This window comes from Schistocerca serialis, chromosome 2, assembly GCF_023864345.2.
Source record: "Schistocerca serialis cubense isolate TAMUIC-IGC-003099 chromosome 2, iqSchSeri2.2, whole genome shotgun sequence".
Lineage (NCBI taxonomy): Eukaryota > Metazoa > Arthropoda > Insecta > Orthoptera > Acrididae > Schistocerca > Schistocerca serialis.
Window position 1 is genome coordinate 192,720,801 of NC_064639.1, and position 24,202 is coordinate 192,745,002.

General features: G+C 40.3%; 1 protein-coding gene across 1 annotated transcript in view; it reads right to left on the reverse strand.

Moving 5' to 3' along the window:
- LOC126456926 (protein quiver) overlaps nucleotides 1-2,218 on the reverse strand; it is a 50,324-nt gene extending 48,106 nt beyond the window's left edge. The window contains exon 1 of the mRNA XM_050092860.1: nucleotides 2,061-2,218. Coding sequence (XP_049948817.1) covers nucleotides 2,061-2,115 — 55 coding nt within the window. The 5' untranslated portion in view covers nucleotides 2,116-2,218. The remainder of the gene's footprint in view (nucleotides 1-2,060) is intronic.
- Nucleotides 2,219-24,202: the final 21,984 nt, after the last annotated feature.

The following is a 24,202-nucleotide window of genomic DNA, read 5'->3' on the forward strand; positions in this document are numbered from 1 at the left end:
CAGGCAACATCTTTGGTTGAGTGGTGTCAAAGATACAATCTCTTCTACATGTGATAACTATGTCAAGTCATTTTTCATTAAATATATTAAAAAATCGTGCTCCACGTACAAGTAGAACCCTTATACAATAGGAGGGTTACTATATTCCTGTCACAAATGGTGTGAAGTACATAGTTCCCGTCTGACAGACGAATTCACTACTATCGCCTGAACTCGTCCTTATTCTGTAGGACACAACAACAATTCTTTAACATACATCACAAATTTGTTGCTGCTCATGTAAAGACATTTCACCCACATTTCAAACATTGCCTGTGAAAGAGACATAGCTTATCTCCAGACCAAGACAGAACGAGACAGCCATTACAACAAGTGTTGGGCCTAGACGTTATACTGTTTGTCATTGTGTGGAGACAGTCAAGTTGCCTCTCAGATACAAAAGTCCCTTAAAGGTAAACTACGGCACCTATCATTAGCAGAACACACGCTAATGCTACAGAGTTGAACGGAAAGATAGTAAGTTGTGAAACTTCCGTTGGCAGAAATCTTCATCGTCCGTATTTGGCCGGAAAGAGGATCGTGAGGTGTTTGTGCGTAGTGTGTAGTCTCAATTACCTCAGTTAAATCCAGTACCTCACCGCAGTGGAATGTTGGGATATGACCATTAGGATAAAACAGCATCAAACGTTAATACGCAAAAAAACACTGGAACATTTATATATATATATAGCTTTAGATATTCATAAAAAAAATAAGACCTCGCTCACGAAGTTTGTCCAAGTTTCAAACTAACTACGATTTTTTTTAAAAAAAAAGGAATGTAACACTTTGCCATATCACCCATTTATCAGGGTTAGAGACCGGAAACGCAAGGGATAGATGGCCAGCAGGAAAAAAGTTTAAAAACAAACAGGAAATCGCTAGAAAGAGTATCCCATAATATTAACATGTTGTTATTGAACTGTTTGTTACAGATAAGTTTTATAGAGACAATTACGGGAAATCACACAAGTCGCTCTTCATTTGCTAAACGCAATAGGAGCCTGGCCCCATTGCAGTTTTTGAATCACAAGCGGTTTGTGTTTTTCGTTCTACGGATTTGCTTGGAATATTAAACTCTACAGTACCTTTTTCTGACAGAATAAGTATCATTTTTTTTACTGTAATAATAGCAATTTGAAGGTCTTCTTCTCTCCATCTGCCTTTAGTAGAACCAATTTTGGGGACGTACTTAGTTGGTATCAGTAAAACAACGAATACCCGTCACAACTAAAAATTAAACAAAGTTCTACGGCGTGGTTAACTATACCGAAAGTGGTGTGGCCAACTCATATAATCCCCAGGTAGAGATGGCCATAGCGCGCCATCAACCATGGTGGACTAGAACGCAAAGAGAAACATGGCAGTATGCAGCGAGACCTATATAACCCTGAACTGTAGATATCTGTAACTACTCACAATGTAACGTACGGAAAAATGGAAAAGTATTGACATGGCATACAGTGTTAAGGTGTATTAAATCTAAAATTATGAAAAATACTTACTTTTCTTCTGAAAAAAAGTGTCAAGGTAAAAATCTACGTGTCAATCGCGGCAAAGACGTGAATCACTGGACCGGCAGCGCTATAAAGCGGGAAGTTGGATAATCACAGCCGTTGGACAACTCCCTCGAATGGCTATCTACCCCTGTTTTACGGTACGTATAGTGATCAGCCCGTCGGCTGGAGACCATAAACTCGATGGCGCTATGATACGACGTTTCACTCTCTCCTTTCGTTTCATTTCCATAATCGTACGTAACAACACAAACAAGAGACGATATCGTACACGCTACTGCGTAAACACCACACACAACCATTCACGTCATTCACATGCCTGGGTGCCGCATTTCACGGAACATCCACTACTCAGACGGTGGTGACAGTCCGCTAGGACCTCGAGAGGAGAACGCGAAATGTCCCACATTGTCGCCATGTCGACTACTGCGTTCAAGGACCCTCTCAGTCATCATTAGGAAGCGCAGGAAGCCGTCAACTACGCCAGTGTAAATTGAGACTCACCCGTCACGACTGCGACAGCGGCGGACAAGAGAACGAGCAGCAACAGACGGCGCATCGCGAGAGACTGGTCCACACCAGCCGGCAGCCAGGCGCTGTCTGGTGCCTGCTGTGTCGAGCAGAAGTGACGGCGCCAGCCTTGAACCTCCACACTGGCACTTGATAGCCTTCTGCCAGTCACATCTCCGCAGTCAGACGGCGTCCGCCCGATAGCAGCCACTTTCCTCTTCCGCTCTCACTGACTGTCGGACAAAGTCGCCTGCTTGGGAACTGGCATCCACCAGATAGATGCATGCTCACAGGAGTTCCATTATTCCTTAAGTCGTCCTATTTTCATCTGGTTTGAACTCCTCTCTTCTTTTTCGTGCCTTGTTCTAATCTTTTCGCCGGCCGGTGTGGCCGTGCGGTTCTAGGCGCTTCAGTCTGGAACCGCGTGACCGCTACGGTCGCGGGTTCGAATCCTGCCTCGGGCATGGATGTGTGTAATGTCCTTAGGTTAGTTCATTTTAAGTAGTTCTAAGTTCTAGGGGACTGATGACCAGAGATGTTATGTCCCATAGTGCTCAGAGCCATTGGAACCATTTTTCTAATCTTTTCATCCCTATTTTCCTCTACATATTGTTTGTTCGAGGGTAAGTCAATTATTATCCGCAGTTTAGTAATATTTTTGCTTAATTTGGTAGTACTGTCGTTTCACGTTGATGACGATGCGTTGTTTATTTGTTGTTATATCTTTGCAGTTTTCAAGCTGATAGGTTAGTTTCGTTATCGCTGCCGTGCTGTTAATCATGGCTGCTCCGCTCTCTATTTGCACCACAGAAGAGCAACGTTCAGTGATCCGTTTTCTTGTGGTCGGAAGGCGTATAAGGGGCCGAAATTCATCGAAGACTTTCGGTACAGTATGGGAACAGTATTTTGCCACAATGAAGTGTCTGCGAATGGATTGAAAAATTCCGAAATGGTTTTGACAAGTGTTACGCACGATGAATGAGCCGGATGACCGTTTACCACCACAAATGAAGAAACATTGAGCGTTCATATGAAGATAGTATCTGGTCTTTCGGACATGTCCGAAGGAACAGATACCATTTTCGTATAGTTAAGGCTAACCGGCCATTGACCTTCTTCTTCTTCTGTGCGGATGCACACGCATTGCACGAACTGTTACGGGACTCGGTAAGATTGTCTGCCAGGAGTAATGAGTGTAATGGGCAGGGGCACTACGAATGCAGTGTGTGGACATCAAGTCGGGAATGTGGGTCTCTTGGGGAGCGTGCAAGGGATAAGTCCCTGTCGTCGCTGTATCCTCTGTGCCGTCAGGGGCTCAGCTGGATAGAGCATCTGCCATGTAAGCAGGAGATCCCGGGTTCGAGTCCCGGTCGGGGCACACATTTTCCACTGTCCCCGTTGATGTATATCAACACCTGTTGACAGCTTAAGGTCTCGATTTAATTATGAGATCACTGAGCGTTCACGTGAAATGATTCTCTTAGACAGACGATTAACTATTGACGAGATCACCCTCAACAGACTTGGGTTTCATAAAGTTTGTGCAAGATGGGTTCCAAAACAACTCACACAGTTGCATAAACAAACGCTCTTGGACATCTGCAAAAAACATTTGGATCACTATGGTAAAGAAGGGGACAACTTCTTAGACAGGGTCATTATTGGTGACGAAACATGGACCCATCATTGCGAGCCGGAGAGTAAACGGCAGAGTATGGAATCGAAACATCCAAACATGCCGTACAAGTAAAAGTTCAAGACCCAACCGTCCCAAGAAAACTGATGCTTACGGTTTTTTGGGAAGTACAATGTACAGTACTGGAACGTTATGGGGAAAGGGACACCACAATAAACAGTCTACATTACAGTGAGATCCTTACTGCCTGGATAAAGCCTGCAATTCGAAGCAAACGCCGATGATCGCTGTCAAAAAGTGTTGTTTTGTTGCACGACAATGCCCGTCCGCTTGCTGCTGACAACACTGCTGAAACGCCCCAGAAACTCAAAGTTGAAGTACTGGATCACCCTCCATATAGTTCCGATCTTGCCCCTTCTGACTATCACTTGTTTGGGCCACTCAAACAGGCGTTAAGGGGCCGTCGATTTGCCCCGGACGAAGCAGTGAAAGAAGCGGTGCATTCCTGGCTCGCAGCTCAACCGAGAACCTTTTATGAGGGCATCAGGAAGGTTGTACAACGATGGACCAAGTGCGTTGAAACGCAAGTAGTCTACGTCGAAAAACGATGTTCTTGTAAGTTTCCTATTTGATTACAATAAAATTTTATAACAACTTTGCGGATAATAATTGACTTACCCCCGTATGTTCTAGTCTTTGTCCATTCCTACTGTTGCTACCCTCCACCGCTCCTTCCAGTGCCAATTAAATTTTCTTGTCTGCTGTAGCAGCACCGTGTTTCACTTTTTCCCTCGCTCTTCCGTAAAATATTGTCTCAAGAGCCTTTTTCTCATTTTCATATTATCTACAATAGAAAATTTTTTGCCTGTGATGCTGAAGCAAATATGTTTTCTTAAACTGAGCATACAGCGAGCATAGTGATGCAACTATTGTTATGTTCACGATGAAACCTTTCGCAAATATATCCGAGAAATGGGCTAATTGAGCTCGTTGTTTCAGTTCTTTTGACTGTTTACTTGTATCCACAAAAACTGTTCTCCTACATACGATTATTTATACAATCCAAAAATACTCGCAGTTTTTCTAAGCTGCTTCTTATGAGCTACAAGTTAGCATCCACTTGCATACACAATAGCCGAGCTGGCTCTTTATCTACGCCGTATAAATTAAGATCAAGAGGAACTAAATTTTATCTTATTAGTCTGTCTTCTTGTTGATATAACGACGGAGCCTTGTACAAAATCCCCACTTGGCAGAGCTTACACCGCAACAGCCCAATCCGGCAGCCTTGCCTTTCAACTTTAGTTTGTTTGTCATATAAGTTTCTGGAAATTTTTAACGCCAACGTTGACGGGTGTTATATAACTGTACTCGTCTTCCGAATGCCGTTAAAAAAGACATCGCTCCATGTAAAAAAGTATATCATATTTCCAACATCAGGTTGATTGACACAAGCGTTAGTAGCAATACCCCTACACAGAATTACGTACCCCTCTGCTAATAATCATTTGCTGAAAATCTCGTTTAGATATCATTATTCATATCTCCAACATCAGGTTTGGTTGACACAAGCGTTAGTAGCAATACCCCCACACAAAATTACGTGCCCTTCTGCCTGCTATCATTTGCTGAAAATCTCGTTTTTTATTTCATATACAGGATGTGTCATAATAGAATAAACGGGTACCGTCGAAGGTACACGATACAAGAGTCAAAAAAGTCTCAGTAAACATAGGTCCGTAAACGAACCGTTTGCAATATAATAGCGACTTTGTGGTTACCAGCCACCACTAACTTGATTCTGTGTGAACGTCAACCCAGTTAGGAAAAGGTAACAGTACTGTGCAGCATTAAGATAAGTTATTAGATATAATTTGGTAGAAGTTCTGGTGTTCTAAATGAACACGCCAGCAGTTACAAGACTGTACTCATAGCTAAAGGAGGTGTTCAAAGTGTCTTCCTTGTACCCGGATGCAGGCCTGTACCCGACACCGCAATCAGTTCTGAATCCTTTCAAACACGTCCGGATCATTTCGAAATTCTTCACAAGCACTGATAAGTCTCTCTCCAATTCTTCAACTATGTTAACCGGAGTGAAGTACGCTACACCTTTAATATGGTCACAAACTCAGAAATCCACGGGGTGCAGATGAGGTGATCTTGGAGGCCACGATACGCATTCTCCTCGCCCAATCCCGCTTTGGCCATATCGGCGCGTCAGATGTCTAGCCACTCACCATAGCAGCAAAATGTACCGGTACTCCATCATGTCTGTACCATATTCTCCGGCTTTGCTCTAAGCGAACGTCCTCAAACAATCTTGCAATATGATACCGCAGAAAGCGAAGGTAATTCCGTCTGTTGAATTGTATTATCAGATAAAGTTGTTTTACATCTTTATTTATCGATGTTTGACTTCGCCTGTCCAAGCGTGTTTCTCGCCCTTGGAACCTGCGTATGCAGATAGAAGCGTCCAAGTGCAAGGCAGTTCTTGGTACCGTACTGCAGGCATAAGGTACTTCGCGAATCACAACAGGCATACATTTTCAGGTAAACATTACACGTTTGGTCGTTTCGACAATTATAAATAAAATATTTGATGTAATAATAAAAATTAGCAAAAAACAAAATAATCTTCGAAATTGAATAAAAGTTCTATAAATGCACTTGTCTTTTCATATATTACCTTTCAAATGTATGAAATAACATGACTAGTGCTGAGAAAAATATAAATTTAAAAGGAAAGAAAAACACGTGCTGGACTTGATCCAGCTATGCACTGATTACGAAACGTGAACGCTATCGCCGGCCGCGATGACCGAGCGGTTCTAGGCGCTTCAGTCCGGAATTGCGCTGCTGCTACGGTCTCAGGTTCGAATCCTGCTTCGGGCATGGATGTGTGTGATGTCTTTAGGTTAGTTAGGTTTAAGTAGTTCTAAGTTCTAGGGGACTGATGACCTCAGATGTTATGTCCCATAGTGCCCAGAGCAATTTGTGAACGCTATCCACAACACCGCCGCCAACTCGTACCTACAGTCCCAACGCGCTACTACATCACTGACGCGTGAAACTTCTCACCCGATTTTCTCGAATCGGTTCGGAATTAACGCATTAGAGAACCTACCAAGTTTCGCTGCCGTACGATAATCACAGACCCAGCTAACCTCTGTCAGCAGCTGCACTTTATTATAAACACCCAACACATACTTGTAGCGTTACTCTTTTTTAAAAATGTCGAAAAAGTGAATATTTTGGTGGGACATTTGGCAACAGAATCAGGGACTGATTACACTATTATAAAAACATACGTTAAGCATTAAATTCCTGGTTGGATTATTTTGAACAAGAGCAACAGATTGATTTATTTGAGATCGTTCGGAAGGAACATTATCATTTCTGTGCATTTTTATAGTCGCAATGTAGTCATACCCGGAACAACACTAAGGGACCAGAAGGTTTATAGACTTTAAAAGAAATGCAACACTACACAATTTAAAAAAAAAAACAGCTGATTCAGAAATAATAGAAAAACGATAATGTTCCTTCTGCCTCATGCTGCCTTCGGCCCATCAGCGTGATCCTAATTTCTGCTGATGAACTAACACAAAATAATTAACGTTCAAGTAAATCAGGAGATAGAAATTGTGGTATCGACAGCTACGATGCCACGGCGTAGGTTGGCGCTACGACACCGACACCGAGGATAGCGCCCTCTAGCAGGCTCTGTGGAGATCTACGAGCTCCGCTGCAGATTCTGCCCATTTCATCAACAGCAGATGGCCTGGAAACATCGCTTCAACCTCAGCTTCGCTTCATATACTTTGCTCTGCTTACGTTGGGTCTACGGCTTCGCACCTACGTACTAAGTAATGTATGCCTCTGTAAATATTCATGCACCAGTAAACCACTTTTACTTTCTTGCAGTACCGACGTGTTTTACCTTTTTCTGCTCCTACTCACTTCCCTCATTCTGCCAACCTTTCAGTTTTCGGAGCAGACCCACGCACCGCCTTCCAGGCAGGATACAAAAGAAATCATCAATGTTAATTTACTAAAATAAGCACACTTATCTTTAATACATGTTTTTAATACTACGTACCTTTTCATAATAAATTATAATAGATGACCATTGTGGTTAAATACTTTATACATAACAGTCCGAATGTCCTCTTGATGCTATCTGTTCGTAATCAATTACAAGAAACTACATGTCTTCTGATTGGAAAAATAACAATTAGCATATTTACTGAATATTTTCACATTTTCCGCGTCCGCCTTTCATGGAATACAAACAGTAAAAGGTGAGGTGCCCGATGCCTCATTTGTCTTGAAACAACAGAATTCTTTTTTTTTATATCATTAATCGATACATGTACATAGAGATATACAGGCACCGCACAAGAACGGCATAGATAAAGAATAACAGATTCTGTCGCCGCTATGCGATAGTTCATTTCTTTTACTTTACAATTGTTCGATAACTTTAGGCCATCAGGCGTTTACTATCGAGCGTATATTAATGTTTGTGAGGCGAAAATTACTAATATTACACAGCGCAGATGTTAAAATAGCCATAGGACACAAGAACTGTGTAAAGTTTACTTCCCGTCCACGGCAATATGGTTTGCCAAGGTCGTGAGATATAGAGGAAACCAGGCACTCTTCCAGGTACTTAAATGTGATTTGCATAGTAGCCACGCAGATGTGCCCGCATCTCGTGGTCGTGCGGTAGCGTTCTCGCTTCCCACGCCCGGGTTCCCGGGTTCGATTCCCGGCGGGGTCAGAGATTCTCTCTGCCTCGTGATGGCTGGGTGTTGTGTGCTGTCCTTAGGTTAGTTAGGTTTAAGTAGTTCTAAGTTCTAGGGGACTTATGACCACAGCAGTTGAGTCCCATAGTGCTCAGAGCCATTTGAACCACGCAGATGTAGAACATTCAAAACACAACACTTCCCTGCCAAAGAAATACATACCTTTAAAATTTTGTGCAAAAGTTGGTTACTAGTACAGGCATGGTACAAATAACAATTGTAAGTTAATTCTTATTTCAATAAGTCACGTGCCTGTTCAAAAGTTTTTAACGAAACTGAAAGAAAACCTGGACTGAAACGCGCGAGGGGGACTAATCAGTAACGCAGGCACATTTTTAGCAAAAACTGTTATTTGTGTTTCCTGTTAAATATTCTTATGCATACCACGTGTATTTATGAATAATATCACAAACGTAAAATATTCTCCTATCAATCTTTCCACGTATGCAAGTTATCAAAGATCTGAATAAGTTTAAAAAAAGGAATACCAGAGCTAACTGAATAGCCACACTACATGTATATTCGACAACATACATACCGTGCTAACTACAGACGGTTGGTCTCCACTTTGGACCCTGTAAGACTGGGTTGGCTTCGCGTGCTTCTCTTCGGGCGATGGCAAGAGACCAAACATGAACCATCCCGTCTGAAATATACGACATGCAGATATGGTATGAGGGGCATTCAATAAGTAAAGCAATACAGTTTTTGCCGCCAGTTTCAGTTGAAAAAATGCAGAATTTGTGGTGAGACATCGTAGGATATTCCCGCTTCAGCTCCTACAGTTTCACGAAGTTCCGATAGGCGGCAGTGCTGTAAGTAGCGTTCAAGATGGCGTCCTTAACGGAGGTGCGTTCCAAGCAGAGAGCAGTTACTGAGGTTCTTTTGGAGGAAAACCAGATCATAGCTGATATTCATAGGCGCTTGCAGAATGTCTGGTAATGAACAAAAGCACGGTGAGTGGGGCGAATCGTCTGCCATCATCACAAGCTCGCGCAGACCTGTCTGATCTCTCGCGTGCCAACCGGCCGGGGACAGCTGTGAGTCCTGAAATGTGTTCGTTGTCACAAAAATGCGGACGAACTTCTCCTTCTCCATTACTACGCAAGTCTACGCACCCGAGAGGAGCTTAAACAACTTCATTGGACTGTTTTTTCTCATCCGCCCTACGGCACGGATCTCGCACCTTCCAACTTCCATCTCTTTGGCTCAATGAAGGACGCACTTCGCGGGAACCAGTTGGACGTGGTTGGGGGAGCGGGGGCGGGTTCTTGATGCGGCAAGACGTTGGCTCCTTGGCTCCAACGTCGACGAGTAGAGTGGTACCATGTGGGCATCCAGGCCCTCCAAGGAATTGGCGTCAGGCCGTCGCGTTGTACGGAGATTATGTTGAAAAATGTTTTTTTAGCCAAAAGAGTGCGGAATAAGTTAGTATACTGGAGTCCCGAATAAAACCAACCTGCTTTCAGAAAAAAATGAGTGTGATATTATTTATTGAATGATCCTCATAGAAGAGGCTGCAAATATTATATTCTTGGGATCATAATTTGGTGATAAAATCTATAGGCTCGCTTGGTAGCTCATTTGCAACTTATTCGGTTACTAATGCAATGGTTTTGAAACTGATTCCTAGTCATTCTGCAATTTTTATCTGTCACGTATCACTTTTCACCTCTAGTAAAATTTGTTGAACCGAAATTTGTAGTTGCAGCGTGATTCGGAATCCATGCTAAGCTGTAGCTCCCCCTGCAATTAGATGTGTAAGTCAGTTCAAAGTTCGCAGAAAGACAATGGCATACAATCTCCAACGGTACCACGTCTGGCAAAGTACTGCGGTGTTAAATCCAGCCTTTCGATAATTTACAGTTTCTGCCTATGGCTTTGTCACGTTGGTAACAGCGGTTCCCGCCCCATCACCAAAGTTAAGCAACGCTGGGCCCGACTGGTACTTGGACGATTTGGGGGAAAACGAGTGCCGTTGGTTTTCGGGACGCGCAAATCCCCGAAGTGGCTTCCAAACGACACTTGCAGCAGGCCGTTGTGCCACACGACATTTTATTACAGATTATCGTTTTCATAAAATCAATTAGGAGAAATATACCATGGAATTGTTGAAACGCCTGATCAAATCTTTATTGGCAATGCACATGGTATCGAGCAGGCGTCTTACATAAACAAAAAAAATCTGGCATGTTCTGCTCACTTTCATTCCATAACCGCGTATGGATAACGCACGAACCAAAGGTTTTCCCTGTAAAAGTGTGTAATACGAATCATTTGCCGTGTAAATTCAAGAAAATCCTCCAGAGGTCTGTTCAAGGAATTGGACCTAATAACTACATAGTCGCTGGGCAATCTTATGCATTGTAGGTCATGCGCACTGTAAATTTTTGTTCCTGACTCTTCATCCAAAGCAACATTGGACATATTCAGAGGCACTTCTGATATTGCTGAGTCTTATCAACTGGCAGAACCAGGCACACCTATAAGCCTATTATCCAGTGATAATCTAGTCTTCATGTTGTGACAGTTAGTTTGTTAGCTGCAACAGGCGGAAGATGAACTTTGTTGATGCTGCCCATTTTTATAGATTTTGACTGAGAAACTAATACTGCAGTGTTCTTCTTCGGTACGCCAGTGTAGAAGCTAGCACAGGAACAGCTAAGTAACAAATCGTTGCAATTCGCACGTTTATTTACACAAAGCCAACTCCAAGATTTTCCCTTGTGGGAGACTGTGTGTGCGAGATTCGTGTGCCGATTTGAAATTATACATTCTTGTATTTTACTGTTCATGTCGCTTCTGCATAATCTTTCATTTATTGTATTAATATCCGTTTTATTGTGATATATTGTGAAATTTCGAACATTCGCGAGGGCCGTGACAAACTGCTACGTTACCGTCAATTGTAGGTTCCAACTGATTTGTGTTTTTTTTTTTTTTTTAGTTTTTGAGAACAGTTGACCTTTCCTCTTTCAAAATAATCGTTCTTTAATTTCATTGTATAATTGATTGAGAAATAGGTTATTTTTGAGGATTTTCGGACGCTTACAAAACTATATTTTCGTAAGTTATGGTAAACGTATATTTTGAATAATTTATTTCGTAGCAAATCAGTATTTGTGATACACAGTTACTGCTGAAGAACGGATCACTCCGAAATTCATTGAATATTAACTCAAATAGATGTGCATCTTTGAGAATTTTCGGAAGTTGCCATTGTCCTGTGCAAAATCTAATTTGTAGTAAATTGGCATTCGTAATTTAGTTACTGTAGCAGAAATTCTGATAAACATATTATATTACATCTGCTTTCTCCTTATGGAGTGGAGTATATTATTTACATTTATCGTAAATTAATTCTATTTCTGAGTTTGCTAATAACTGTAACTAACCTCAGAATTTTTTAGAAAACAAGTACTTTATACGACAGGTTTTTCTGTTGCCTCAACAGAAATCTCGTTTTTTGTATTTGCTTCAATTATTAAAGGGAATTAGTAGTTTTTTTAGCTCAACAGATATGATAGATAATCACCAGGCTTAGTTTGAAGTTATTTGTTCACTGTCCTGTAACACATTTTACCAGCCAGAATGCAGCCCCACTGTAAATGCTGTTCTTGAGCATGGGGATGAGTTGGTTGACGTTCTTTAGCAGCTGTAAACCGCCCTGTTGTTGTCAAACGATTGGCAGCTGCTGTGAATCGGTGTGTTGGAAGACATTCCGAGAGTAAAGTACCTGTTGTACCGGTACCAAACGGTACGTTTGGTACCGGTACAACAGGTACTTTACTCTCGGAATGTCTTAGGTACTATCCTCTCCTGTGGATCCTGTCTCCTCTGCAGAAAGTGCGGGATCGTCCACTTCACTATGAATGGCATTTTGTGGTAGATTTAGGCGTCTCGTACTGTGTGGAGGAGGATCAGGAAGGACTCAGGGGGTTATGTCGATCCCCCTAACCAAAAATTTCGACGTGCCATCTTCCACTGAAACTGAAACTGCGTCTGTGAGACTCACTCCACCTCTATTGGGGGGCGGGGGGGGGGGGGGGGGGAGGGGGGGGACCTGTTTTGTCCGTTGTGAAGAGGAGGCAAACGCAAAAGGACAGAGGTCTATTAATCGTTGGCAGTTCAACGTATGGAGAATGATGGTACCTCTTAGGTAAATGACAGCGAAGGACAAGAAAGGACACCAGGCCCACTCAATGTGTATGTCTGTGGGTCTCATTCAACGTGTTGAAGAGACTATTCCGGCAGCCATTGAGGAAAGAGCTGCAAGGAACAGCAGACTGTGACACACGCTAAAACAAATGATGCCTGTAGTCTGGGCTCTGAGGTCACACTTGGATCATTCCAGTGAGTGTCAAAGAAGGTTGAGAAGACCAGCCTTGAGCACGGGGTTTCAACGAATCCCACAATTTGCAATATAGTTCTCAGAACTGATCGTGGATTCTTGAGTCCAAGTCGAATAGAAACACTGAATCAGAAACTTCGAAAGTTCTGTGACAAGTTAGGCTGCGACTTCCTGGATTTGCTCGACAGGGTTGAGAATTGTAAGGTGCCCGTATGTGGGTCAGTGTGCTTTACACATCAGAGGCTGCTATCCAGGTAACTAACTGTGTGTGGGATACACATAAGGCTTTTTTAAAATAGGCGATTCTCCATCCAGTGCACATAAAGAACACTGTAGGGAACCCCGAAATCATGACTATTGAGTGAGAGATGCTGAATAGCTGTCAAGAGGGCAATGCGTGAATCCTTCAATGACTACGGTAGCAGAATATTGTCAAATGATCTTCCACAAAACTCAAGGAAATTCTGGTCGTATACAACGTCTGTTAGTGACACCAAAGTTAGTATCCTGTCCCTCGCGAATGAGACAGGAACTGAAATTCAGGATTGTAAAACAAAAGTTGAAATGCTTAACTCTGTTGGGAAATGGTGCTTTTCGGATGAATACACAGGAGAACTGCCCAAGGGTTAATCCTCGTACAGCTCAAAATATGAGTAAAATTAGCATTAGTGTCAAAGGTGTTGAGAAACAGCTGAAATTCGTAAAACTGAACAAAACTCCAGCGCGTGATGGAGTCCCTATCAGATTCTATATTGAATTTGCAACTGAGTCAGCTCCTCTTCTGACTACAATTTATTGTAGATCCCTCGAACCAAAAACCGTGTCCAGTACATGGAAGAAAGCACAGTTAACACCCGACCTCAAAAAAGGTAGTTGAAGTAATCTGTCGTCCAGTGTGTTTAACATCGATTTGTTGAACATATTCTGAACTCAAACATAATGAGGTATCTTAAACAGAATTACGTCCTCCATGCCAAACAGCGTGGATTCCGAAAACATCGATCATGTGAAACCCAACTCGCACATTTCGCACATGACATACTGAGAGCTTTGGATTAAGGTTGTCAGATAGACGCTGTATTTCTTGAATTCCGAAAATCATATGACTCGGTATTACACCTACGATTATTGTCAAAAGTTCTGAGGTGTGTAGTGTAATTTTTGGCTGGACAGGGGACTTTTTGGTAGGTTGGAAACAGCATGTTATCTTGGACGGAGAGTCAACGTCAGATGTAGAAGTAACCTTGTATGTGTCCCAGGGAAGTAACCTGACAGACAGTATTAACAGTAGCCTCAAACTTTTGCAGGTAATGCAGTTATTTATACTGAAGTGCTGTGTGAAAGAAACGGCATAAATATTCAGTCAGACCCTGATAAGATCGCAAAGTGATGCAAAGATTGGCAATTTGTTTTAAATGAGCAGATGTACAAAACAAAAAGCAAAACAAAACGAAAAAGCGTAATATCCTATGACTATAATATAATATTAATGAGTCACAGTTGGCATCAGCACAACTCATGCAAATACCTAGGTGTAACGCTTTGATCTGATATGAAATGGAATGACCACATAGGCTCTATTGTGGGTAAAGCAGGTGGTAGACTTCGGTTTATAGGTAGAATACTGGAGAAGCGCAATCTGTCTACAAAGAAAATTGCTAACAAACCATTCCTGCGACCCATTCTAGAATATTGCAAGTGTGTGGAACCCGTATCAAATAGGATTAACAGAGGATATTGAACTCGTAGAGAGAAGGGCACTACGAATAGTCACAGGTTTGTTTGACCCATATGAGAGTGTTATAGTGATGCTGAAGAATCCGAACTGGCAGACTCTTGAAAACAGACGTTAACTATCCCGAGAAGGACTACAAACAATGTTAAAAGAACCGGATTCACATGATGACTCTAGAAATGCTTCTTTGTAACGCTCACATAGGGATCGTCAGGACAAGATTAGAGTAATTACACCACTCGCACAGGCATTCAAACAGTCAATTCTTCCGGCGTTCCATATGTGAAAGAACGGGAAGAAACCCAAGCACTGCCATGCACTTCGCTGTGGTTTGCAGAGTGTGGATGTAGATGTAGATGTAGATGTAGGTAAGATGGGAAATGTACAAAGATATAGCATTGGCCGTAGGATAATGGCGAGAGCGGTCTAACAGTTTCAGAAATCTATTTATGCACATATACGTGTTGTACGCCAAGAAAACAGTATAAATAATAAATAAATAAGTAAGTAAAATTATCAAAAAGGTGTACCAAATGGGGAAGCTTGCAAACTTAAAGTTTCACTTAGTAAATAAACAATCTTACCTTACAGTATGGGACCTATGAATAGAACTGTTGTTTAGGAATTGATTAGCTGTAAGCAGAATGCCAGTAAAATTGTGGAGATATCTTCTGTTTTGTAGTTATGGTTGTTCGTTATAGGAGTAATTTTTAAAACTGCTAAGAACTTCGATTTCTTCTAGAATCTTCATTTTCCATCCTTTTCCTGCCCGATGAAGGATTTGGAGGTACTCGTAAATACTTTGGAACGTTAGTTTGTTGTGTATGACGATGGCACTTGGATTATTTTCGTTTAAGTTTTTGTGCTGTTTCAACCGAATCCGAAAATTTCTTCCGTTTTACAGTACATATAATGTTCCCATTCATTATCATTAATTGGTGTGCTTTCTTTTACAGATGATAACTGGGCAATGGCTAAAACCGCCGAAACCGGAGGTGAAATGAAAGAAAAGTTTTGTAAGTAGGCTGTTTATGTTTTCTTATTGGCAACGTAACGTAGCGCTCTGTATGAAAATCACTGGCTGTGCTGTGTGCAGTCTGTGGCTAGTTTGCATTGTTGTCTGCCATTGTAGTGTTGGGCAGCTGGATGTTAACAGCGTGTAGCGTTCGGCAGTTGGAGGTCAGCCGCCAGCAGTGATGGATGTGGGGAGAGAGATGGCGGAGTTTTGAAATTTGTAAAACTGTCATGAACTGCTATATATAATATGACTATTAAGGTAAATACAGTGTTTTTTCTCTATTAAAATCTTTCATTTGCTAACTATGCCTATCAGTAGTTAGTGCCTTCCATAGTTTGAATCTTTTATTTAGCTGGCAGTAGTGGTGCAAGCTGTATTGCAGTAGTTCGAGTAACCAAGATTTTTGTGAGGTAAGCGATTTGTGAAACGCATAGGTTAATGTTAGTCAGGGCCATTCTTTTGTAGGGATTTTTGAAAGTCCGACTGCGTAGCGCTAAAAATATTGTGTGTCAGGTTAAGCACAGTCTAGTATAATTGTTTAAAGGGGACGTTTCATATGTCGACCCTTAGCCGAGGATACCTCACTGGAATCTTCTGTTTTTTTCTTGTAGTTTGTGTAATTAGTGTAGCTATTGTTTATTGCTAGCGCGTAATTGCAGAGAGAATCTCCTTTGTAGTTGCAGTTTTCATTGTTGTACAGTAAAACAGTTGTGGCATGCATTTAGATTTCCACCAAGTATTTCGCAGGTGCGCTTGCAATTAACTACGTATTATTTTCAGTGCTATGTTAATGTGTTCTCTTATTTTTGCTCTTCAAATTGTGCTTTTCTGTGTTATTGTGTGAAATATTGTACACAATAATGGCGTGTGAAAAACGTAACAATAGGCTCCAAAGTAAACTGAGAAATAATAGTGACGACGACCGTAGCTTGCCAGCACCACTGTGTAATGAATTAACAGACGTTCAAAGTAGTAATTTGGTAACTGTGCATAGGGAAATGGAGCAGGCTGCAAACAATGGCGTAGGCAGTGAAACAGGTAGTGAACAGGGAAGCATTATCGATCGATCGCTCGGAAACAGCTCGCCTCAGGAATCCGAAATGACAGGACACAATTTTGCAAATACTGTAGATTCAGGTTTTGTGTCCTCACCGTTTTCTCAAATGAGTCAAGACACATTTTCCGCTTGTTAAAATGTGAATGTTGCCGGAGCAAATTCACTGCCGAAAGGCACTGAGGAACATGTTTCAGACACCAGTGCATTGTTATTACAATTAATGCAACAAATGGGACAAAAGCTTGAAAAGTTAGACACAATGGAACAAAATCAGAGACAAACACAGCAACAGTTAGACACAATGGAACAAAATCAGAGACAAACACAGCAAAAGCTTCAAAAGTTAGACACAGTCTAACAAAATTTTAAAAAGTTAGACACAATGGAACAAAATCTTCAAAAGTTAGACACGACGCTTGAACAAACATGTGAAGATTTAACTACTGAGTTACATAACATCGAATCGAAATGTCAAAAGGTCTGTAATGACGTAAAAACACAAATTTGTGAGCATTTCCAACCTATTTTTTCGCGTCATGAAAATGCATTACAGAATCACGAAGCAGCCATAAAATAACTGCAAACTGTTGTTCATGAAAATCACGACACCTTGCAAGCTAAAATTGACTGAGTTGCATCTACCGATTCGGTTACGCAACTTGCAAAACCTCAAGAAAACTTAAAGGACACAGTAGATACGATTTCAACACAAATGGACACTCTGAAACTTGGTTCAGAAAAACACACTGAGGAAATAAGTACACTATCGGAGAAAGTAGCCGAACTTTCGGATCAGTTCACTAACTTATCTGCAAAGGTAGATGATGATCTGAATGACACAAGACCTGTAGCCATCACTGACACAGAAGAGTATGAACAAATTAAGAAATTCAAACAAAATCAGAATCAAATTAATACGCAATACAAGAGAGAAATCTGGGAAGTACAAGATCAGTTGGCACAAGTAATACAAAAATTACAAATTTCAGAGGACACTCGCGCTCCAACACGGGAAGAGGGACTTAGAAACACGGAAAAGCCGCAAAATAATAACACAGGGCATTTCGGAAGTTATGAAAGAAATTGGCAATGTGCACCGAATTTTGAGATGGAACGGCCGACACGACCTAACAATGACCGATATGCGACTCGCCGACATGATGATTTTGACTATAAGCTGTTCATTACTACACGTAAATTCAAAACATTTAAGAATTCTGGCAACGACATTCATCCACAAGCATGGCTCCATCAATTCTCTCATTGTTTTCCTCCCAACTGGTCATTGGAGCACAGATTAGAATATATGTGTGGCTATTTAGAGAATGAACCAGCTGTAAGAATGCGATAGGTCATTCACGATTCTCACAGTGAAGGAGAATTTTACCATGCCTTCCTCTCAGCATATTGGTCTCAAGCTACACAAGACCGAGTAAAACATAGCATCATGATGATGAAACACTTTGAACAACCTGAATTTTCCAGTCTTGTCAAATATTTTGAAGACATGTTGCATAAGAATCAGTATCTTTCAAACCCATACAGCCCTTCAGAACTCATCCACATTTGCTTAATCAAATTGCCTGAACATTTACGACATATTATTTTAGCAGGACGTTCCAAAGCTGACATTGAAGCTTTTCAGGGACTGTTACAAGAACTGGAAATTGACACTGACAATCGCGGAACGCGAAAACAGGAGCACAACAATTACAGGGCACATCTGTCACAATTCCCCGATGACAGAAATAATACACAACAAGGCTATTCTTCCAACGTAAATCGCGACCAAAACAGACACCACCCGTATGACAACCGTTGGCAGAATAATAGTTACAGAGAAAGATCGCATTTCCGTAGTAATTAATATGACAGAGACAATCACAGAAACAGACAATATGGCAACCAGAACTATTATTATCACGGGAGACAGAATAACTTCAGATGCAACGTTCCACCGTGCAGTGATAATTCAGGGAGAAATTCTCCACCACTTGACCGACAAACAAGAAACTATGTAAACTACCGACAAAACGACAGACCGGAATTCCATCAGAACTGGCGAGCTTCAAACAGGGCAGGGCCTTCTCGTCAAGGTGAATTTGTAGAAGTTCGGCCTCCTAATCCCAATAACGGCGCGCGCCAACAAAGAAACAGACGATGACTCGCACCTCAGGCAGCCACCTGCGCCGGCTGGCTCAGGGAAAAATAGCATACACGCTAACCTTGAGAAAAATTTTTGCATTCCTTACCGACGTATAAAACACGATAATTGCATTCAAATCAGACTGTGAGTACTATGAAGAGTAAAGGATTGCACCACATTTCACATGTAAAACCGTTTATTGAGAGATAATCTGCCTTTTAACTCAGTCTTTGGTATAAAACTTTTCACTTCACGTTACTAGTATGCTTTGTCACACATAGAAACTGTTAACATGCAACAATGTTTGAAGTTAAATATCCAGTCTAGAACCTAGGGAACATTTTTAAACAGAAATTACGAATGCATTGTTATAGTGAACAGACGTCACAGTGTTATGTGTGTGTACATTCTTGCTTGTTAGTTGCACGATTACGTAACGACTATAAGGCTCACATACTTAGAACATTAACCAGTACTGCTAATGAGATTTTAATGCAACATTTTGGTTTACTTGAAATTTGGTGTATCACGAGGTAAGTACATTGGCTTCTGCAGAACTTCGCTTTTGGAGGACGATAACTACGACACTTCCACAGAGATTATCTTACAGTAAGACGCACATTTAGCGCTACAGGACACGTATTTGAATGATTAATTTTGCACTTAAAACATTTATTTTTAAAGATATTTGAAGTACAATGATACAAAACTTTTCCGTGATACATTTCATTCCTTTGCAATAATCTGTAACACCTGGGGGTATAATTACATTAATCCTCAGGGGGGTACACGCCTACTTTGTGTATCATGTGTTTGGCAAGCACAAGGAGCCCTAGCCAATATGGTATTTGCTTACCCAACTTTACACATCGGTACCATATTTCTCTAACACATAATTACACAGCTATCTGATCATTTAACTGAGAGAGACAAACCTTTTTACTACGTCAGTGACAGATGTTTACGCAATTACACAGTTGGATAACTTCACACTTATGAAACTGTATTTTGTCTGTACTTTGTAAACTGTTCATATTTTTTCGGAACCATTGTGATACTATGAGAGCTTTGAATGATGTATTTGGTATGGTATCATGATTTTTAAAGTGTGTTTGAAGCAGATGACACTTTTAACATGAGCAGAGAATTTTTTTAGGTTTGAAATTATTGGAGGAAGCTACGACGATTTTGAGAGTTGACTGAGGTGTTATGATGTTATTACTACGATGACTATGTGTATTATGCTGTAGCAGTAATTTTATGATCAATAAGCTGATGCTATATGAGTTATTTGAGTATGCTACATATCTGTTATGATGAAATATTGAAGAAGTGTCGACGAATAAGGTAAGGAATAATGAGTAGTGGTTAGGGACTCTCGTTTGTGAAAAAGGTTGTTGGAAACCAAGAATCGTACTTTAAGAGTTATGAAATGTGTGTATATGCGTGAATGTATCACAATGCTGGCTAAAATTTTTTGGACACTGTTATATTTATAGGATTTTGTTTCTACAGATTTGTAACCCAAATTCTTGACCTGTGAAACATTTTTATATGAGACTGTCACTGTAGCGGAAACTACCATCATAAATATTTCAGCAAGAAAGGTAAGTACCCTTTGCGTAATGCGTTTTGGGCGCCCAGCTGAGAGGTAGACGTCTGACAAAAGAAAGCCATTAGGTGCAAAAAAAAAAAAAGAGGCCATTATCCTTGCTATTGACATTCCTTTGTAGAAAGCATCGCAAATACGACACGCTCGAACTTGAAAACATATGATTACACTGTGGAGCTCTAAATTTAAGATATTTACTAAAATGCCTAATGAAATTATGAGAAACATTTTACATCTACTGTCTTTCTAGTTGAGAGAATTTTTTTGCCTTTGGAGACGCCATTTGCCTAGTGAATGACGTTTCATATGTTGCTTTATATATATATATATATATATATATATATATATATATATATATATAATTGCTCATTTTGTTTAACATCTAGTTTCTAGCTGCACTGCAGCATTGGTTAAAGTAAAATTTTATAGATGTACTAATATAAATATTTTCTGTCTACAGATCGAGTAAATAATAATTTTTTCAAAACAAATGAGGGAGCACAATAAGACATTTACCTTCACAGGAACTGCATTCATAATTTTCTTTTCAAGTACTTGCTAATTTATTTTGTAGAATAAGTTGTGGTGCACTACTTTAATGACATAGATATTAAGATGTGAATAGACATTTCCCTTATCTGCATTGTTGTCTTTACTGTAATATTTTTCTGCTTGAGCTCTGTCATGTTTAGATTTAATTTATTGCATTTGCTTGTGCTGTTGGCCAGGCAGAGTACTACTTAATTTCACTTTACATTACTCTGTTAAGCCAGTTTTACAACTGATTCATTTTTCTTGTTTGCTGCTCATTGCGTAATATTAGTTGTAATAATGCTGCTTGCTTTGCCTTTTCTATTTTTTGTCATTGCTGTTTGTGTTAATTGTTCTGTGCTGCTGCATTGCCTCGTCCCTTAGTTTAGCATCTGAGCTCAGTAGATTTAAGTTAGCTTAAGAGGTGGTAGACTATAGAAGAGAATGAGTTGCGATGAATTGGAAGAAATGCATTGAGAAGTTATACGAAAAAAGTACAGAAAGCAGGCATAGGTAGGATTTTCTTGGGAATAAATAATGAGGTAAGAAATATGTGAAATAAATACAGAAAGCATGCTTGGATAGGATTTTTTTTGGTGGAAGCAAAGGTTGAAATAAGACGAAAGATCTATGGAATGAAGTTTTGGGTTGGACTGCAGTACCAAATAATACACTGAAAACAAACCCTGTCCTTTCCTTTTGTGTTATCCCACTATGTGTTTGTGTACCCTTGTGTATTTGTTTTCTTCCTGTCTCTGTGTAGTTTCATAGAATTTTTTTTCTTCTAATACTAAGCTACATTCACTATGATGAGGAATACTGTTATCCTCAAATATAATTGGCATTAATAATATGTTATTTACCTTGTAAATATGTTTAGACATTATTTATTCTGTTCTGTTTTAATGCTTAGGTGTGAAGTTGATGCTTCAAGAGTTATTCTGATCTTTTATGTATTTACTTATGTCATAATTCCTGTAACACTGATATATATGTTAGTTCGATTCGTTTGTAAAGCCTGTACTACAAATGTTCTCTGTATTGTTATGTTCTTTAATGATGTATTTTGTACCTTTGTAATTGTATTCTTATGTTATAAAATTGTAATTGACACCAGGTCATCAAATTAAGTAACTTCTAATTTCCATTTCACTGCACACGTTTCTGTTGGTCATAGTATATGGACAATATGTGAGAAGTAGGGACTGTTAGTGTTTGCACGTGTGTTGATAATTCAGCAAGGGACTGGTTAACAGCATTGCTGGTTCTAAGGACAGTTCCAGAAACTTTGTGAGTGCACAAGTGGTGGTTTATGGACTTGCTATATTGTCCGCAAGACTCTTCGATGGTGATTGTGCACCTGCACATTTGCAACAGATGGCTGCTGGCCGTCTCTACAAGGACTACAGTGGGTCTGCACCTCTGGTGGCCCACCAATACCATACTCTCTACCAGGACTACAGTGGGTCTGCTCTGTGATGACCTACCTACCAATATTCTTCAAAACGTCGAATGACTCTGCTGTGGGTTTGCTCTGTTGTGGCCCATTACCTGTCTGCATGTCAAGAGTCAGCACTGTCTTTTCGTTGGAAGGACAACACTACTTCTTCAAGACTGCATGGAAATCCACTACTTCCGTGTGCATTTTCTTTTACTCCTCAGACTTTGAGAAAAACACTGCAATTTTACTATGATGAACGATTAGGACTGTCTTTATGGACTGTGAGAAAGTTTAGCTTTTGACCAACATTGTATCAATAAGTGTGTGCATTTGATATCTTTGTTATTGTAATTATGAAAAATTTTATCAAATCATTATTCGCCACTGCCCAAAACAATTTGTAAAATTTTTTGTGGGGAGCATGGGGGCTATGTAAGTAGGCTGTTTATGTTTTCTTATTGGCAACGTAACGTAGCGCTCTGTATGAAAATCACTGGCTGTGCTGTGTGCAGTCTGTGGCTAGTTTGCATTGTTGTCTGCCATTGTAGTGTTGGGCAGCTGGATGTTAACAGCGTGTAGCGTTCGGCAGTTGGAGGTCAGCCGCCTGCAGTGATGGATGTGGGGAGAGAGATGGCGGAGTTTTGAAATTTGTAAGACTGTCATGAACTGCTATATATAATATGACTATTAAGGTAAATACAGTGTTTTTTCTCTATTAAAATCTTTCATTTGCTAACTATGCCTATCAGTAGTTAGTGCCTTCCATAGTTTGAATCTTTTATTTAGCTGGCAGTAGTGGTGCAAGCTGTATTGCAGTAGTTCGAGTAACCAAGATTTTTGTGAGGTAAGCGATTTGTGAAACGCATAGGTTAATGTTAGTCAGGGCCATTCTTTTGTAGGGATTTTTGAAAGTCAGATTGCGTTGCGCTAAAAATATTGTGTGTCAGGTTAAGCACAGTCTAGTATAATTGTTTAAAGGGGACGTTTCAGTTTGAATAAATATTCATTCGGTATACATATGGCTGTCTCATCCTCCATGAAGAAAATAAACACACCAACTTTCAAGTTAATTAGCTTGTGAATTTGCTTATAAATAGATAACTTTAATTGTGGTATGTTTGAAATGGCTATTTTCTAACAGTATGTTAGTTTTTCGTTATTTACACTGGGCTCTGCTTATTTTGCTTACTTTTGCTGTCGATGTTTCTCAGTTCCCAAAGAAGTATGCAAAGAAGTCTCTCCTACCTCGTGACCATAATACAGGAAGTTGTCATAACATCAATGAATTGAAGCCGACGTCTGTCATGTTAGACGCACCATGCATTAGCTTCTGCGGAAATGTTTTGATAAAAAATGCCAGCTTTCATGATTTACAGGTGAACTAGTACGTCTGATTGTAGTGTCACGTTTAAAGCAATAACATTTAATTCGTAAGTGGATTCGCTCAAGCGACATTTTCTTTCATGATCATGTTTTTTAGTTGCTCTCGTTACTTTACTGCAGTGGTTTTATTTGTGTAATTTGGCTTCAGATTTTCTTTCAGTACAACTCGCATAGCACTCTGCTTGAACGCTGTGAGAAGAAACTATTGTAAACCGTCCAAAAGTAGAAAGATATGTCCTCATCATTTTCGGCAAGATGACATAGATGGAACATTAGTTTCGTCATCCTGTATTAAGGAAAATGCTGGATTACGAAAGCACCCTTTTTTCATCACATACGTCACTTCTTGGTTATTCTAAACGTGTAACAAAAAGAGAGTTACATTAACGACGCCCAATGCGTCATATTATTGGATCAA